The 15,892-nt window shown below is 36.1% G+C and overlaps 1 protein-coding gene across 1 annotated transcript in view; it reads left to right on the top strand.

The window, feature by feature from the left end:
* Positions 1-15,892, top strand: part of NEK5 (NIMA related kinase 5) — an 87,709-nt gene that overhangs the window by 12,269 nt on the left and 59,548 nt on the right. The window contains 7 exon segments of the mRNA XM_074304803.1: positions 71-154; positions 236-306; positions 1,295-1,322; positions 1,324-1,383; positions 7,229-7,282; positions 10,195-10,395; positions 10,484-10,565. Coding sequence (XP_074160904.1) covers positions 71-154; positions 236-306; positions 1,295-1,322; positions 1,324-1,383; positions 7,229-7,282; positions 10,195-10,395; positions 10,484-10,565 — 580 coding nt within the window.

The raw sequence follows: 15,892 nt of genomic DNA, 5'->3' as shown, positions 1-15,892 counted from the left end.
TCTTATCACTGGGACATTTCACTGAAATTACAGCTGTCAGACTGACAGAGTAACTTCTCTTTCATTGTAGATTCTGGGTTGGTTTGTGCAGATCTCTCTGGGATTGAAACATATTCATGATAGGAAGATTTTACACAGAGACATAAAAACACAGGTAAATAACCCAGGAAAAGTGACTTAGAAAAGCAGAATCTTTTTCTTGACTTAACTTACATAGCTTTTTCTTTGTTTATAGAATATTTTTCTTAGCAATAATGAAATGGTTGCAAAGCTTGGGGACTTTGGCATAGCAAGAGTATTGAACAAGTAAGTCGCTTTTAAATATATTTTTTTCCTGTTCAAAATGGTCATATATGTATTTGTTTAGGTATGAAAACTACTATTATCTAATATTTTAGATAAATTTTTAGATGCAGACTCTGAGGTGATACTTGGATCACTGAGGCATACCAAATAAATAATTGGAAGTGAAGAAAGGAAGGAAAGGAAAGGAAAGAAAAGAATGAAAAAAGAAAGAAGGAAAGGAAAAGGAAGGAAGAAGCAAAAGAAGAAAGAAAAAACCCATTGTATCATATAGTCAGCAGGATCAAAAAAAAACAACATTCCCACATTGGCCACAACCAAAAATAAATTTCTCTATCTACATAGTCCATCATCTCTTTGACATGAAATGTTCTGTTTCATCAATCCTGTGGAATCATTTTTATTTATTTTTTTTGCTGAGGCAATTGGGATTAAGTGATTTGCCCAGGGTCACACAGCTAGGAAGTATTAAGTGTCTGAGGTCAGATTTGAACTCAGATCCTCCTGACTTCAGGGCTGGACTCTATCCACTGTGCCATCTAGCTGTCCCTATGGAATCATCATTGATCATTTCATGAACTATTCAGAATTGTTCATTTTTATAATATTGATCTGGCAGTAACAGCTAGTATTTATGTAGGTTTGCAAAGCACTTTATACATGGTAACCCATTGTATCCTAACAACCCTGGGAGACTTTACATTTGGGAAATTGGGGCACAGAAAAGTTAAGTGACTTACTCAGAAACACAGAGCTAATAAGGATCCTGAGCTCTATCCAGTGTTTCACTTAGTTGTCTTTGGAGTTTGAAAGTTAGAGAGGAAATGATAATCAAAAATTGTTTTCCTTCCTTTTGTTATTTTCAAAGTAGTTTTGTTTCCTTTTCTAATGAAATATTTTTTTCTGTTATATAATGACTTCCCAATAGAGTCTAATTTTCTTGTTTCCATGAGAATAAACAACTTTATTATTTTATTCAAAATATTTTTAGTACAATGGAACTTGCTCGGACGTGTGTTGGGGACACCTTACTATCTATCTCCAGAGATTTGCCAGAATAAACCCTACAACAACAAAAACGTGAGTTCTTGCTATCAACTGACTCATTTGAAATTAGCTGTCAAGTCTATTTTAAAGAATTCTATAGGAATTCCAGGAACTTAGAGTCATCCTAGCCATTCTGTTGATTATAGCTTTGTATCTCAATGTCTGTAAGATAGAGCTCCTTTGTAAAGGATATTGTAAAGATTTGTAAAGATATTTTTACACCTTTTTTAATTTTTACACCATACAGGGTTGAATCCATTTGTAGAAAAGTCATCATAGACACTGAAGATCTTGTTATTCTGTGATGCCATATGGCAAGTTGGGAATTTTGGTTATGGGTTGTAAACGATCTCTGGGATTGATACTTGTGAATGCATTGCCCTTTGGTTACTTGTTAAAGACTCTATTAATACTTCTGATCAATAAGTCAATTAATTTGTTAAGTGCCTTCCTTTTCAACAGGCATGGTACTAAACTCTGAGAATACAAAAAGAAGTGAAATTCAGCCCTACCCTTAAGAAGTTTATAATCTAATGGAGATACCATGCAAACAAGTATATACAAGCAAGCTATCTACAGGATAAATAGGAAATAATGAGAGCATTAGAATTAAGAGAGGGTGGGAAAGGCTTCCAATAAAAAAAAGGGATTTTAGTTGGGATTTAAAGGAAGTCAAGGAAGTCAGTAGGCAGAGTAGAAATATTCCAGCTCTATGTCTAACAACACATATAGAAGAGTGATCTTTCTTGTCATGGTATATACTGCACATACCATCTGTTTAATATATTTTATTAATATATTATATTAATATATTAAAATAATCAATATAATATAATATTTGGATAGCTAGCATTTGTATTAAAGTTTTAAAAGAAATTTACAAATTTTATTTGATTCTCACAACACCCTCAGGAGGTAGATGCTATTATTATCACCATTTTTAAAAGCAGGAAACAAAGGCATGCAAAGTGTTCATTGTTTTGCTCAGGATAGTCCCCTTCTTCTCCTCCCCGACTTCAAGTTATTGCCTGCGCTAGGATGAAAGCACTTATTTTGTGATAGGTTCTCTGGCAAGAGGACTGAGGACATAAGATTCCTGTTGTGATGTTTTAAAACATTCAAGAGACATAATTTCTGGGTAATTTAATAGTGTTACTAGTAACGACAGCACTCTAATAAAAGGATGGTCCACTGATCATCTCTCCCTTAGACCAAAGATTCTCAGGCACATACCTTATATACCTTTTGGGAAGAGGAGGGTTCCTGAGGGGGGACCTCAACTCTGATTGGTCAACAATTTAATGAGAGGAGGTTCCAATGAGGAGTTTAGAATCCCATCAGGTCTCTAGCCCTACACCCAGCCCTCCCCCAGCCTTGGACAATTCTAGACAAAGAATCGCTATTTCCCACTCATGCCTGAATGGTAGTCCAATCTTCCATCAGCCCCTTCCCTGAGAAATTGGACCAATAAATGGGACAGAGGGGGAAAAAAAATCTCAGGTCTCCCCAGTTTTAATAATTGCTGTTGATGTGAAAGAAATAATAATTTCCCTCGCTCTGTTGACCCTCATTTTCTACAACTGGGCTGATAGTGCCCTCCTCCTCCAGTGTTGGTGTAGGATTGTTAATAGATTGAGCCCTTATTCAGGTTCCTAGTCTATCTAAAAAAAGGCCCGTGGGGTTGCCAGAGGCCTGGGGAAAACCCATGAGTTTGGATGCTAAAACTGGCATGTAAAACCATGGGAATCAGTGCAAGTGATGGGTAAGAGAAAAAAGGAAAAAGGGAACCCAATTTACCTCTCAGGCATACACACTAACTGTGAAGCTCACATGAGAGCAGCACTGCATTGGGGAAGGCCCAGAGACATGGTTCCATTCAGCAGGAAGAAGGCGTGCTTCTAGTGTGCTCCACTGTGGAGGAGGGGGGTGCTCCAGAGTGCCTTTCTGAGAGTGGGGTTCTGTGATCTTAGCAGGTCTCCCTGAAACTGGCTGAATTGCTTGTCAGGGGTGTGGGGGAAATATAGTATTTATCAGAGAAAAAAAACAAGTTGGTGGTAGAAAAAAATATTATTGTAGAGGTTTGCATATCAGAGAAAAACAGTGGTAAGCAAAATATTATTTGGAAGGCAGAGCTGTTCTAATCTTTGAAAAATGTTATTGTCAGTATTTTTCCATGACTGCTCTATAAGACTACAGTCTTCCCTAAGGGGAGACTTCTGATAAAGACCACCAGGTCTAATTTAGCAGTGCTGAAAACTGAATAAGAATGTAGTGAATTTGGCAGCTGAGTAGCACAGTGGCTAAGTTCTGGGCAAGACCACGCTGACACCATGGCTAACTGCAATAATTTTTTTAATATCAAGAACAATGTCAAATTAATTTACATCTGATTCTGATCTCAAGGAATCTGATCATGTCTGTTTCCTCTCTCCAGTCTAAGATGGAAGCCCTGCTCTTTCTTAAAGTATTCTTAGGGGTGTGTGTGTGTGTGTGTGTGTGTGTGTGTGTGTGTGTGTGTGTGTGTGACTATAACATCTTCCTTCTCCTATATCTCTGTTTCTTTTCTAGCTCTTCCTCCTTCTGCTCCTTGAAAGTGGCTAACACCCAAGGCACTATGAGTAGTTTTGTTTTGTTTTTTTCTTTTTAATGATTTCTTGAACTATGTTGTTTAGGCTTTTTTTTTTTAATTGGTTGTGGCTTTGGGGTATTCCAGTGATTCCTAAATTTTTTCAAATAAACATTATTTCACATAAGGATTATGGGTGAAATTCTTTAGCTCTAGAGTCAGTATTCTTTCTGATATATTTGGAAATACTGGAAAAACCTACAATTACATGTCAACAAAGGACACATTAACTATTTTGTTTTGGGGTTAGACCTCTCATTTCACAGTCATTCCTTCCATACACTCTGAATGCCTCCCAATGCCTGCTACTCCTATTTCTACTATTGCTATAATAGAATGAGATTGAGTTATTACAATGAGCAGCAGAGTTGGGAAATGATAGTATAGAGACTTCTTTATTGTTGTTAGTACCAGAACAGATAATGCTGTCTTTATAATTGGATCATCACTAGAACAGTTTGAAGAATTATAATTCTTTTCTGTAATACCTAATATATGCTGTATTTAATTTGGCTATGCTTCCATTGTATTGCATAAGTAAATATTCTTCATAATGACCCTCTAAGATATGATATTATGCTTTGTAAAATTAATCTCTTCCTGGAGTGGACAAATCTATCTGGAAAAAAAGCATCTTCTAAGTTATATGAATTAGAAGTTTTTCAGATTATCCCCTAAAAATCTAGTAGTGCCGTCAAATCACTGAGGAAACAGAAAAAAAAAAAACACCTGACCCTTTAGAGCTTCTTACCCAAAGAAAAATATATGGTTAAAAATAAATTAATGATAACTTGTGTCTGTGACAGAACCTTTCATGTGAATCTTGGTAATTAGTATTATTTGATGATGATTATAAAATATATCCTCTTCCCCCCCCCCAACCGAATATTAGAATATTATCTTTTGAAATATAGTCTTAACTGGTGACCATAAAGATAGAGAAAGGAGAGCATTACTAAAGCCAAGTGGGGACTAAGTGGTCATGATGGCTTGGAATTGTTTCTTATTTGGGATTCTCATGTCTGGAGCACAGGAAATACTCCATACTAGGCCCTTGTTAGATTCTTGCCTTTGACCAACAAAGAGAGGAAGAATGAGTAAGGAGAGAGGGAGTTCAAAGAAAGGGAAAAGGATGAGAAAGATGAAAGTAAACGAGAGAGAGAGGAAAAAAACAAGAAAAAAAGAAAAGATAAAGGAATGATGAAGTATGAAGAATGAGGGAAAAAAGTAATAGTCTTGGCTAGAAGATTGCTGAGAATAACGAGAGGAAGTTGCAAAAAAAATTATATATTTCTATTCTATTTTATTCTTTATGTATACTTCCCTCCCACTTTGCTATAACTGAGGTATTAAATTTTTGGTTATTCTGATGACTGAACATTTGATTTATTCTTTTTTGGATCCATTTTAAAATATTTTATCCAGGGATATTTTTCTCCTGGCTTAGAACAGAAAGTGGCATAATTTTTCCATGCAACAGATTCCTTGGAAATTAGAATAACCTAAGTGGAAATCAGTGATTCTATGACAATGCAAGAACTTTTAAAAACAAAATAGAAAATAGAAAATAGAAAAAAAGTAACATATCTGCTATTAAAAATAACTGGCCAGGAAAACAAGGAGATATAATTTAAATTGGACTATTTAGAAACTGTAATTTTAAAAAAACCTGGGGACTATATTTTCAGAAATCATAAATTAAAACTTCCTAGATATTTTAGATACCAGAGAATAGAATAAAAATATAAAGAACCTGCCAATTCCATCCTAAAATAAGTCTCAAAGAGAAAAAAAGTTCATATCATAACCAAAATCCAAACTTTCCATATCTGTATATTGCAAGCCTGCTGAAAGAAGTATTAAGTATCAAAGAATCACAGTCATGATCATGTAAGACCTGAAAGCTTATAAAATGGGAGAAGACTTTGGAGTTCAAAATTCCCAAAGGCAAAAATTAAAATCTTAGAAGTAAATATAATCCTATAGGAGGAAAATGGATATTCAGTGAAATAGAGGACTTTCAAGCATTCCTCTTGAAAAGACTACACATCTCAGTAGTAACTCAGAAATGCCAACAAAAGAGGTAAGGGAAGCTATAAAGACAAATTTATTGGAACAGTTGAAGTAGTTGTACAATGGTGAAGGGTTAACATTTTAATAGGGAGAAAACCAACAATTATTCTTTTAGATCAGAATTCAGATTAATGTTTTCTAAATATATCAAGGGATTTAAATTAGAAAAAGAGACTGGGCACGTATTGGGTTTTTTCTATGGATTTTAAGAGAAGAAAGAGAAGGGAAGGTAAAAGGGATACATTAATGTCAAAAAGAGAAAGAAGATACAATTTGCTATTTCTCATAATTTAGTATGTGAGGAGAGTATAAAAACATGGCAAAAGGAGGAGCAGTACACATCAGAAGCTCACTTAGCCAACAAAGGAGGGTTGTATACATGCAAAAAGGGAGACTTTAGTGTAGAAATACATTAAACTAAGCTGGGAAACAGGGGCTAAAATGGAGAAAGGTTAAAACAGAAGGGTAATACCAAGGAGGTATTACAAACAAATCAAAGTTCTTGATCCTAAAGAAGATATTAGAAGAAGGGAAAGAGACAAGCAAAGAAATGGAAGATAAGTGGGAGTGGGCAGAAGAGGGGATGGGAAGAATTAATGGAAGAATGAATAGCTGAATAAATTGTAGTATATTAATGTAATGAAATATTGCATCATGAGAACTGCAAAAATGTGAGACAATCTTTGGCAAAGCATTAATATTTATTTGGTCAGTATTCTATGAAAATAATTATATCATTAAAGAAGATTAAAAAATGGGCTTTTTCCTTATCTTCTCAAACCGTGTTTAATTCAACCTAGATCTCCAGACTTGATTAAGACATATCTGTATAATTCATGAAAATGTTAAATGTTAAAGGAAGATTTAAGCCTCAAATTGTTTCAAAACCCTGCTGGTTCTAGATGTACAGAACTATAAAACCGGTAGCAGATTTTACATATTTTTCCCATTCCAGAAAACTAATAGAAGAAATTTTGTTTTACTGTTACTTATATCTCATAGAATTGGCCTGTTTTCATTTGAGCAAGAATAAATTTTCACATATGTGAAAACACTTTGAAAAACTGTAAAGTGCTTTGCAAAGAGAAGTAATTTATTTTTATAATTTCCATCGTTGAAGCATTTTAGAAAAAATAAATATGTTCTTGGTATATAAATTTAATCTTATTTTTTCACAGGGATATTTGGTCTCTTGGCTGTGTCTTATATGAACTGTGCACATTAAGACATCCTGTAAGTATCAGATTAATTTTAAACTACTCAAAGACATAAAAATAATTTTAACTATTGTGAAAGGAAAAAAGTTCCAGTCTCAAATAATTACAACAACAACAATAATAATGTAATACAATAATAATTACATTTACTTAGGAAGAAAGGAAATAAGCATTTAGTAGGTGCTGACTGTGTGAAGGTACTGTGATAACTACTGGCAATTCAAATATAAGCAAAGCATGAGGCAGTTTGGAAGTATAGAAAGTCTCCTTGAATAGGCAAGAATGTGAAAAGGGATCATGTAGAGTGATATTCCAGGATGAACATCCATGTAAGGAAGTCCCAGGCACTGAGGGATGCTCTAGGACCTATATAGTTTTTTTGTTTTATTTTGTTTTGTTTTTACCCCTGAGGCAATTAGGGTTAAGTGACTTACCCAGGGTCACACAGCTAGGAAATAGTAAGTGTCTGAAACAACATTTGAACTCAGGTCCTCTTGACTTCAGGGCTGGTGCTCTATCCACTGCGCCACCTAGCTGCCCCCTAGCTGCCCCCTAGCTGCCCCCTAGCTGCCTCCTATCTATGTAGTTTTGAAGTACAGAGAGGCTTGACTGGGCTGGGCCCTTTCCAAAGATGGAAGCTTCAAGAAGAATTCCCTAAAGGGAGAAGGGGAGAGCACATTTTTATAATGCTTTAAGGTTTCCTCACAACCCTTCTATATGTTAGATAGTGTCCCGATTTTCCAGATGAGGAAAATATGGCTCATGGTGGTAGATTTTCTGGTGGTAGCTGCTATATCCTTAGCTGCCCAGGCTATAAAATAACACCAATAAACTGAAACCAGAGGAATAGGCAGAGTTCATATTTGTGACAGAGTAAAATTTGAATTCAGGGCTTCCTGATTTTAGACCCAAGCCTCCATCTACTGAGTCACCTACCTCTTTAAATACCCCAATTTGAGTGTGCAAAGAATGCCCAAAATATGAAAGCAGAGATGAATAATTAGGAATTAATACTGTGCTAGTAGAGTGTCAGTTATATGTCAGTGGGTCATGCGGGTGAGTTCTGATGTGGACCTCTGGAGGACTGAGGAAATATGCTGAGGGTGGGTTCTGAAGTTAACATGGAAAGTGGGGTACCATTTCTTTGAATTCTGAGGATGAATATAAAGTGCTGCAGGGAATGCAGACTACACTTCAATAATTCAAAATGGTGATAAATCACTTAATTATTTGTTTCCTCTCCTCTTGGGAAATTATGAGCCTGGCGGACATGAGGTAAAAGACACAGTAGCAAAAATTCCAATTATTTGATATCAGTTTAAGAGGTGATATATAATGTTGACTACAAAGAAATGAGACTGAATTTTTGTGATATGAGTGTTTGTAACTTAGTAATCAGACTTGATAATTTAGAATAATGCTATATATTTATTATATATTAAGAGAGACTAGTTAGATAGTAGTTCAAGTATATAGCTTCACAAAAAGCTTCATTGCTTGGTTAAAAATGGTTATATATTGGTTATATATTTGACCCACCTTCAGATGGGCATACCTATTTTTAAAAGGTTACACTATCTTGCTTATAATGGAGGATTACCATTTAGGAATATTAATTCTGCCTTGAAATAAACTCTTCCCAAGTGGGAGCTAGTTTGCTTGCCATTTTTGTTGTTTAAAGTCATCAAAAACAATTTGTCAAATCCAAAATATCTCAGAAGGACCTTTATAATGAGATCATTACTTATTTATATTATATAGATATCCCTTTATTAAAGAAAATTCCTCTTCTTCTCAATACAAATATATCAGAATTCCAAGAACTAATGGTTTCATGATGTGACTACCCCCCAATGGAGATGCCTACCTTTCTATATCTCTAGTAGATAAACAGTAGTATTTTAGCCCTGATATCAATGATTAAAACCAGTGATTTTGATTTGTCTCATAGTTTTCCCATGGTCAAAGAATTCATTGTTTAGTGGCTAAACTTTCTGGTGAAGCTCTTTTTATATTATTAGCGAAGCTGGTCTTAAGCAGATAATAATCACAATTATTATTAGCATTTACATGGCAATTTTAAATTTGAAAAGTACTTTATGTATCTCATGTAATTTGTTCTTCACAACTGAAGCAAGGGACTATTATTACTCTTATTTTACAGATAGAGAAATTGAAGCAAAGAGAATGACTTGCCCAGAGTCATCATTGTTGTGTTGTTCAATCCTTTTGTTGTGTCTGATTCTATGTGAGCTCATGGACCATAGCACGTCAAGCGCTTCTGTTCTCCTCTATCTCTTGAAGTCTGTCCAAAGTCATCTCCCTTGTTTCCATGATACTCTTATCTATTTCATCCTCTGCTGTCCCTTTTAACCTTTTGCTTCCAACCTTTCCCAACATCAAGGTCTTTTCCAGGGTCCATCTTCTTATTCTGTGGCCAAAGTATTTAAGCTTCAGCTTCAGTATTTGATCTTCCAGTGAATGGCCTGAATTAATTCCTTTAAGTATTGAGTAGATGGATCTTTTTGCTGTCTAAGGGATTCTCAAAACTCTTCAGCACCACAATTTGAAAGCATCAGTTCTGTAGTGCTCAGCTTTCCTTATAGTCTAATTCTCCCAGATGTACATTGCTACTGGAAAAACTATAGCTTTGACTAACAGACCTTTGTCAGCAAGGTGACATCTCTGCTTTTTAGTATGCTGCCCAGATTTGCTACAGCTTTCCTTCCAAGGAACAAGTGTCTTTTAATTTCATGGCTGCAATCACTGTCTGCAATGATCTTTGAGTCCACAAATGTAAAATCTGATATTGCTTCATTTCTATGATAATTTGGTGATTATTAAAAATAATATAGAAAGAGCTATATTTAGGCAGCTATGGAAAATATGTTTTTCTTACCCAGTATTATTTCTTCTCTGATTTTTCAGTTTGAAGGAAGCAACTTACACCAGCTGGTGCTTAAGATTTGTCAAGCACATTTTGAACCAATCTCTCCAAAGTTTTCTTCTGACCTACAGATTCTAGTAACTCAACTTTTTAACATACCTCCTCGAAATCGACCATCAATCAATTCCATCTTGAAAAAGCCCTTCTTGAAGAAGCTCATTGCCAAATATTTGACTCCTGCAGTGAGTTTCTTGGCCAGTCTCTTTGGATTTTGACCAATGTTTTGATAAACTATCTGAGATAACCATACTTTATGGATTTCATTTTTAGGTAATGCAAGAAGAATTCAGTCACACACTAATACATATAAAGAGACCACCAGCAGCACAACCTGTAACTAATCCAGCCCAAGGTAAGAGGTTTTTACTCATAATTATCAAAAAGCATTTTTAAGGGTTTTCTGCAGATGATATTACTACACTAAATGGTACATAATGAATTAAAGTATACTGTTTCTATCTTTATGGAGTTTAAAGAAATGGCTCACATTAATATAATCTTTAAGTTTAGGTACTTTGATACTTCAGTGACACATTATGGCCTAGCTTCTTGCTACCTTTCCTTCTTATACCATCTTTTTCCTAGCCTTTCTTGTTCTTTAATCTTCCCTCTGAATACACCTTCAGTATGTCCTGCATACAGCTTGTTTAGATATGGTTGTTTGCATGTTGTCTCCCTTAATAGACTGTAAAATTCTTCAGAACAATAACTGGTTATTTTTTTCCCTTTCTTTGTATCTTCAGCACTTAGCAGTTTCTAGCACATAGTAGGTGATTAATGAATGCTTAGTGATGTGACACTTTGAGGTATTGGGGGGAATACAAGAATTAGTACACCCATTGATAAAAGAAGAATTAAAAGTTTTGAGAGATTTGTGAGCTAGGGCCACACAATTGTACTCTTTGTGTCAGAGATTCTTTCATAAAGGATTGTACCTTTAAAACTTGAAGGGAATTTTGAGATTAACTAATTTTCTCATTTTTAACATGAGAAAATGGAGACCCAGAGAAGTTAAAAGTCTTGTCCATTGTCATATCCTGGTATTTAAGAGAGTCAGGATTTGAATACAGATCTTCTGATTCCTACGTTAGCACTCTTTCTACTGTACCATATTATCCATCACATGTTTTTGATGATTTTTTTTTATTCTCTTGGTTGTAGCTCCAACATAGGAAACATAGAGGAATGGTAGAGTATATGTGACACTTCATGGCATACCAACTTGTATTTGGACAATTTATGCTACTATATATTATTATCTCATTGACTCATTTTACTCACACCCAGAGTTTCCTTTGGGAAACTTGGAATATAGCTGGGTCTAGATTTATTGATGTGGTTAAAGGACATGGAATTCCTATTCAGGCATTCAAAATAACAATATCAAGTACAAAACAGATTTAATTTAATCTCTTAGAAAATGCAAAATAAGATAAAGGACTCAGAGGAATAGGATATGATAGTCAAGATATTCACTTTTTATTTGGTGAGTCTTACTTTCCATCTAGGAAAATACTTAGTCCTTTGGTCTTATATAGACTATTTTAAGAGTTTGGACTCCTCTGAGAAATAAACTTGGGATGGATAACACTATCCAAATAACTGGCAGTACTCGTGGAAGGCAAAGTCTAAATTTTGCTGTTTTCATTATGGCTTAGTCCCTTGTTGCTCCTTCTGTTTCAGTTCACAGTTCAGGAGCTATCACCACTTCTCTAGAAAACTGAAATGCAGCCATCCCTTCCACTTGGGGATATGATTCTCCCCTTCATTGAGAATTTCAGTCATTGGCTCTCCATAACTGAGGCTTTGGGACCTTGAGAGTCCAGCAACCCATGAAGGCGTGAGATTGCCTGCAGCTGAGGCCGTGAAGCTCTCCTTCTAGGACTTCTGGAGGGTGTGTGTGTGTGTATATGTGTGTGTGGGTGTGTGTGGGTGTGGGGGGGAAGGAGGAAGGGGGAGATGGAAGGAAAGAGAGAGGAAGAGGGAGAGTTTGTGTGTTTTAAGACTAAGAAGAGGGTATGATGAGAGAAAATGCACAGACGGACAGGTTGTTGGAATGGAGTAACACTGAATTAATCTGTCTGGAGTTCGCACAAAAGATAAACTTGGGAACATCAAAGTTAAGCAAAGGGAGATAATCCTCTTGAGCAGAACTGTAGAACAATGGGCTAAAAGATTTTGAAACTAGGGTTAGAGAATTCTGGGCCTCATTTGTGGCAGATCAAAGTCATTGTGAGAAGATACTTAAACAATGTATTCCCCCCCCCCCAAGGTCTTGTAATAAGCTTTTCATAAGCTCTTTATAGTACTTTGCACCTGGAAGGGTTGTAATAAATGATTGTTGAAATGATCATCTGATAATATAGCTTTAATGTGGACATGAAAAATTAATTGGGGTACAAAGGATTGATTGTAAGGGAGAAGGACTCAAGAAGTAATTTTTTTTTTTATTTGGTTCAAGCAAGAGACGTTTGGTTATCCAGTTAGAAAGAAGAGTAAATGCTGAAGATATTGTAAAAGAGAAAGTAGTGGGGTGTCTCTTTAGCTTGAAATTATAGAGTTGAAAGGCAGCAAAGAGCAGAAAATTGGATGGGGGGAATGAGAGAGAGTTGAATCAAGGCTGACACTGAAGTCAGTGATATAGTAGTGATATATACTCTGTCATACAGGAATTAAGCAGAAAGAAAGTCATAGGGGAAAATCATTATCTGTCTTGCTCTGTCAGGCTTAATTTGGGTTAGCATTAGGAAATCTAGTTCAGAATATCCCAAAGACAGATTGCTTTGTCTGACTGGCTTGAATGGAAACATTGAAAAGTGAGCAAGTGGAGGAATTAGAGATAAAAGCACCAATTTTTTTTTTTTTTTGGTATGAGGGTTAGAAGGAGCAGGAGACCATGAGGCTCTCCTTTGGACAGACGTAAATAAAGACAAATGTCTAAGTAAAAACAGGCTTAAAAATAGCAGTTCTCCCTGAATTATTATTATTAGCAATGTTAATTGAGAGAGCCTTCTTAATAAAAATAACTCATATTTAAATAATATCATAAGGTGTGTTGAGTACTTTCCTCAAAACAGCCCTGTGAGAGAGGTTATATAATACTACTATTACTTGCCTTATGGAGGCAAGCTTACCTGTGCACAATTCAGAGGTTAACTGAGATCTGACAGTTCTCCTCACTGCTCATTCCATGCTGTTTAGGCTTTGGGGGTGACATTAGCCAGCAAGTTCCAAGGCCAGCTTCTGTTCAGGTATGCACCTGGGTGCCCATCCATGCCAATAGCTACCATGTTTTTTGTGGAGAAGGCCTCCCACCAAGCAGATCCTTCTAAAGTGCTGAAGGCCTTCAGCACTTCAGCCATTCGACCTACATCTAGCCCTCCTCTTTATAACTTGCTAATGCCCATCAGTATTGAGAACTGTTCTCTTCAACTGAGCCATAGCATATTCATCCACAACCACTGACTTGCTCTGAGTTGTAAGCAGTTAAGAGCTGGGTGAAATGGATTCGACCTTTCTAGCATGGCTGCCTTCATCTCTGCTTCTTCCCTACAATCCCACCTACAACATTCAGGTGACACTCTAATCAGTGGTTTTGTTGTTGTATCAGTCACACCCAATTCTTCTTGACCCCTTTGGGGTTTGCTTGGCAAAGACATTGGAGGGGTTGGCCATGTCCTTCTCCAGCGATCCTATAGATGAGGAAACTGTGGGAAACAGAGTTAAGGGCACTGCCCATAATTCTCAGCTTGAATTAAGAAGATGCGTCTTCCTGATTCCAAGCCTAGAGCTTACCCACTGTGCCACCTAGCATTTATGAAACCCATACTATCTACTAGGCACTAATCACTACAGATACAAAGAAGGGCCAAAGATAGCTCCTGAACCTGAGAATCTCACAGTGTAATGGACAGCAGTTAAAAAACTGTTTTATGTATAAAAAATAAGGGGAGGCTAGTCTCAGAGGGAAGGCACTAAGATTAAGGAGCAATGGGTAAATCATTTTACAGAAGGTGAGGTTTTAAGAGACACTTAAAGGGAACCAAGGAAGCCAGGAGGCAGAGAGAGGAGGGAGAGTGTTTCAGGCCTCAGAAAACCAATGAAAATACTCCTGAGTCAGGATGCTGAACCTTGTGTTCAGCTAGTTGGTCATTGCCATTGTATCTACAAAGTATGCTGGAGTGAATAAAGTGTAAAAACACTGTGAGGGGACCAGGTGTAAAGGACTTCAAAAGCCAAACAGATTTTTTTTTTTTATCTTAGAGGTGATAGGAAGCTAATAAACTAGTGTTTATTGAATGGGAGAAGGGAGTGTGCTAAAGAAAGACTTTAATAATAACTTTTTATTTTCAAAATATATGCAAAGATGGTTTTCAATATTCACCCTTACAAAGCCTTGTGTTCAAAAATTTTTTCTCTCTCCTATACTCTACTTCTCCTAGACAGAGTAATCCAATATGTGTTAAACATATGCAATTCTTGGGGGAATGAGAAAGAAAATAAAAAGCAAGCAAACAACAAAAAAGGTGAAAATATTGTGCTGTGATTCACGTTCAGTTCCTTCTGGATATAGATGGAAGAGTCAAACTTTAAAGTAAAGACTTTAAAAAGATTTGCCAGTTGAACAAAGGATAGATTAGTGTGGGGAGAGACTTGAGGTAGAGAGACCAAACAATAAGATGTTGGAATGGTCTAGGGGTGAGGTACTGAAGGCTGGTTCCAAGAGTCAGAGGAGAAAAGAGGTCATATAAAATAAATTTATTATTTTTATTATTTTTATTAATTTTTATAATTATAACATTTTTTGACAGTACATATGCATAGGTAATTTTTTTTACATTATCCCTTGTACTCCCTTCTGTTCCAAATTTTTCCCCTCCTTCCCTCCACCCCCTCCCCTAGATGGCGGGCATTCCTATACATATTAAATATCTTATAGTATATCCTAGGCACAATATATATGTGCAGAACCGAATTTTGTTGTTGTTGTTGTTGTTGCAAAGGAAGAATTGTATTCGGAAGGTAAAAATAATCTGGGAAGAAAAACAAAACAAACAAACAAACAAAAAAAATGCTCATAGTTTACACTCATTTCCCAGTGTTCCTTTTCTGGATGTAGCTGATTCTGTCCATCATTGATCAATTGGAATTGGATTAGCTCTTCTCTATGTTGAAGATATCTACTTCCATCAGAATACATCCTCATACAGTATCATTGTTGAAGTGTATAATGATCTAGTTCTGCTCATTTCACTCAGCATCAGTTGATGTAAGTCTCTCCAAGCCTCTCTGTATTCCTCCTGTTGGTCATTTCTTACAGAACGATAATATTCCATAACATTCATATACCATAATTTACCCAACCACTCTCCAAATGATGGGCATCCATTCATTTTCCAGTTTCTAGCCACTACAAAAAGGGCTGCCACAAACATGTTGGCACACACAGGTCCCTTTCCCTTCTTTAGTATTTCCTTGGGATATAAGCCCAGTAGTAGCACTGCTGAGTCAAAGGGTATGCACATTTTGGATAACTTTTTGGGCATAATTCCATATTGCTCTCCAGAATGGTTGAATTCTTTCACAACTCCACCAACAATGCATCAGTGTCCCAATTTTCCCACATCCCCTCCAACATTCATTGTTATTTGTTCCTGTCATCTTAGCCAATCTGACAGG

This window comes from Sminthopsis crassicaudata, chromosome 3 (assembly GCF_048593235.1).
Source record: "Sminthopsis crassicaudata isolate SCR6 chromosome 3, ASM4859323v1, whole genome shotgun sequence".
Classification (NCBI taxonomy): domain Eukaryota; kingdom Metazoa; phylum Chordata; class Mammalia; order Dasyuromorphia; family Dasyuridae; genus Sminthopsis; species Sminthopsis crassicaudata.
The sequence above is the reverse complement of the archived record's forward strand: the minus strand, read 5'-3'. Positions and strand labels throughout refer to the sequence as shown.